Genomic DNA, 1994 nt, shown 5'->3' with positions numbered 1-1994 from the left:
GCAGTGCCCGCGCGCAGGAGACCGGCGTGGAGGAGACTAGCGGGGCTGGCCCGGAGGGGAGCAGGGAGAGCGCGGCTGACGGGAGGTAAAGGCACTGCTCAGGCCAAGCCGAGGCGGTCTGGGTACCGGGCCGGGGGAGCTGGAGTCGGCGACTGGAGGAAGACGGGTAGCGGAGTGTCGCGGGGCAGTGGGGAGGGGGTCTCAGTGTAAGGAGGGGCGTGTCAACCGTGGGGTTGTGGAGGGCGAGTGGGAGTGGGCCTTTCTCTCCGATTTCAGCGCCCGCACCCTGATTCTTAATTTCGGGTCACTGCCCACCAGATGCAAGTTCCCCCGAGGATTCTCTCCTGGGGAGCTGGGGTCGGGTGCCTGTTGCCACACCACAAGCGCGGAAGCTGACTGTCCCCCTATCCAGGCCTCTCTCTCCAACCTCAGTGTTCCAGTGTCCTAGGGGTTTCTCTCGGTCTCATCACCCCAGTCATGGCCCCCAGGGGACGGGGGAGAGCCTCTGTTATACCTGCAGCTGCTTAAAAAAAAAGAAAAAACAAAATTTTAAAAAGGAATTTTAAAAAGTGGGCTGCTGATTTAGGACGTGATCAAGAAGTTGTAAATTTCATGTTTGTTATTAAACATCCATCCTCCTCTTTTCTTCCATGACCTTTCCCTGTTCAGATAACCCAGCTGTGATCCCCAAAGCCTGCAATTTCAAGGTCTCCTCCCTGCCTCTTCTGTGAGCCCCAAGACCTGCATCCTAGCTAGAGTTCAACATGGGGAACCATTTGACTGAGATGGCACCCACCACCTCCTTCTTGCCCCACTTCCAGGCCCTGCATGTTGTGGTCATTGGGCTGGACTCAGCTGGAAAGACCTCCCTTCTTTACCGCCTCAAGTTCAAAGAGTTTGTCCAGAGTGTCCCCACCAAAGGCTTCAACACAGAGAAGATCCGGGTGCCCCTGGGGGGGTCCCGTGGCATCACCTTTCAAGTGTGGGACGTCGGGGGGCAGGAGAAGCTTCGACCGCTGTGGCGCTCCTACACACGCCGGACAGACGGCCTGGTGTTTGTGGTGGATGCTGCTGAGGCTGAGCGGCTGGAGGAGGCCAAGGTGGAGCTCCACCGAATCAGCCGGGCCTCCGACAACCAGGGTGTGCCTGTGCTGGTCCTGGCCAACAAGCAGGATCAGCCCGGGGCACTGAGCGCTGCCGAGGTGGAGAAGAGGCTGGCGGTCCGGGAGCTGGCTACTGCCACACTCACCCACGTGCAGGGCTGCAGTGCTGTAGACGGGCTGGGCCTGCAGCCAGGCCTGGAGCGCCTGTATGAGATGATCCTCAAGAGAAAGAAGGCTGCCCGGGCAGGCAAGAAGCGACGATGACCGGAGGCTGCCCCTCCTCACCAGTAGGGGTCTGCACACTTGGACAGCCAGGCGGAGCCTGTGGCCCCTCACTCAGCCCCAGGGTGCAGGACCTGTCCACCTCAATGGAGGACCAAGAAGCACAGCAGGGGTCCTGTTTGGGTGCAGCACGGGGGCAGGCGACGGAGACGGCATGTGTTCTTACATCTCTCCCTCATCCTCACTTCTGGGGAAGTGGAGGCTGCAGGACTGTGGAGGCTCAAATGTAAACTGACTCTACCTCGACCCTGTCTCCTGTTTTTCTTCTCTGGCTTTTTGATTAGATGTGTTTAGGGGCGAAGGAAAGTTGCTTGGAGGATGCATTTGGAATAAATGAGAACTAGCTCTTGGCTCACCCCCCCCCAACTGAGGGGTGTCCCTAGGTTGCTTTTCTAGGGGTGCCAATCATAATTGTCTATATTTTTGTGTTTGTATGAAAGTGCCAAGGATCCCTCTGTCCCCCCTTTGTAGACTTACGACCGTTTTTATAAGCCATGTATGTCCTCTGTATAATTATTAACTATTTTTTAGCATTTGCCTATAAGTTATTAAAGACTGATGATGCTGTAGCTCTAAACTTGGTTTGGCATTTTCCTTTCCTTACCTTGC

General features: G+C 56.4%; 1 protein-coding gene across 1 annotated transcript; it reads left to right on the top strand.

Annotated features, from left to right (window-relative positions):
• On the top strand, nucleotides 1-1631 carry ARL4D (ARF like GTPase 4D). The gene is made up of 2 exons (XM_081577347.1): nucleotides 1-85; nucleotides 670-1631. Exon 2 carries the CDS (start codon nucleotides 765-767, stop codon nucleotides 1365-1367), a length of 603 nt encoding a protein of 200 aa, XP_081433473.1. The 5' UTR covers nucleotides 1-85; nucleotides 670-764; the 3' UTR covers nucleotides 1368-1631.
• The last annotated feature ends 363 nt before the right edge of the window (nucleotides 1632-1994 follow it).

Source organism: Giraffa tippelskirchi, chromosome 3 (assembly GCF_054371585.1).
Source record: "Giraffa tippelskirchi isolate mGirTip1 chromosome 3, T2T-mGirTip1v1.2.pri, whole genome shotgun sequence".
In the NCBI taxonomy this organism is placed as follows: Eukaryota; Metazoa; Chordata; class Mammalia; order Artiodactyla; family Giraffidae; genus Giraffa; species Giraffa tippelskirchi.
Note: the sequence above shows the minus strand (reverse complement) of the source record. Positions and strands in the feature narration are given on the sequence as shown.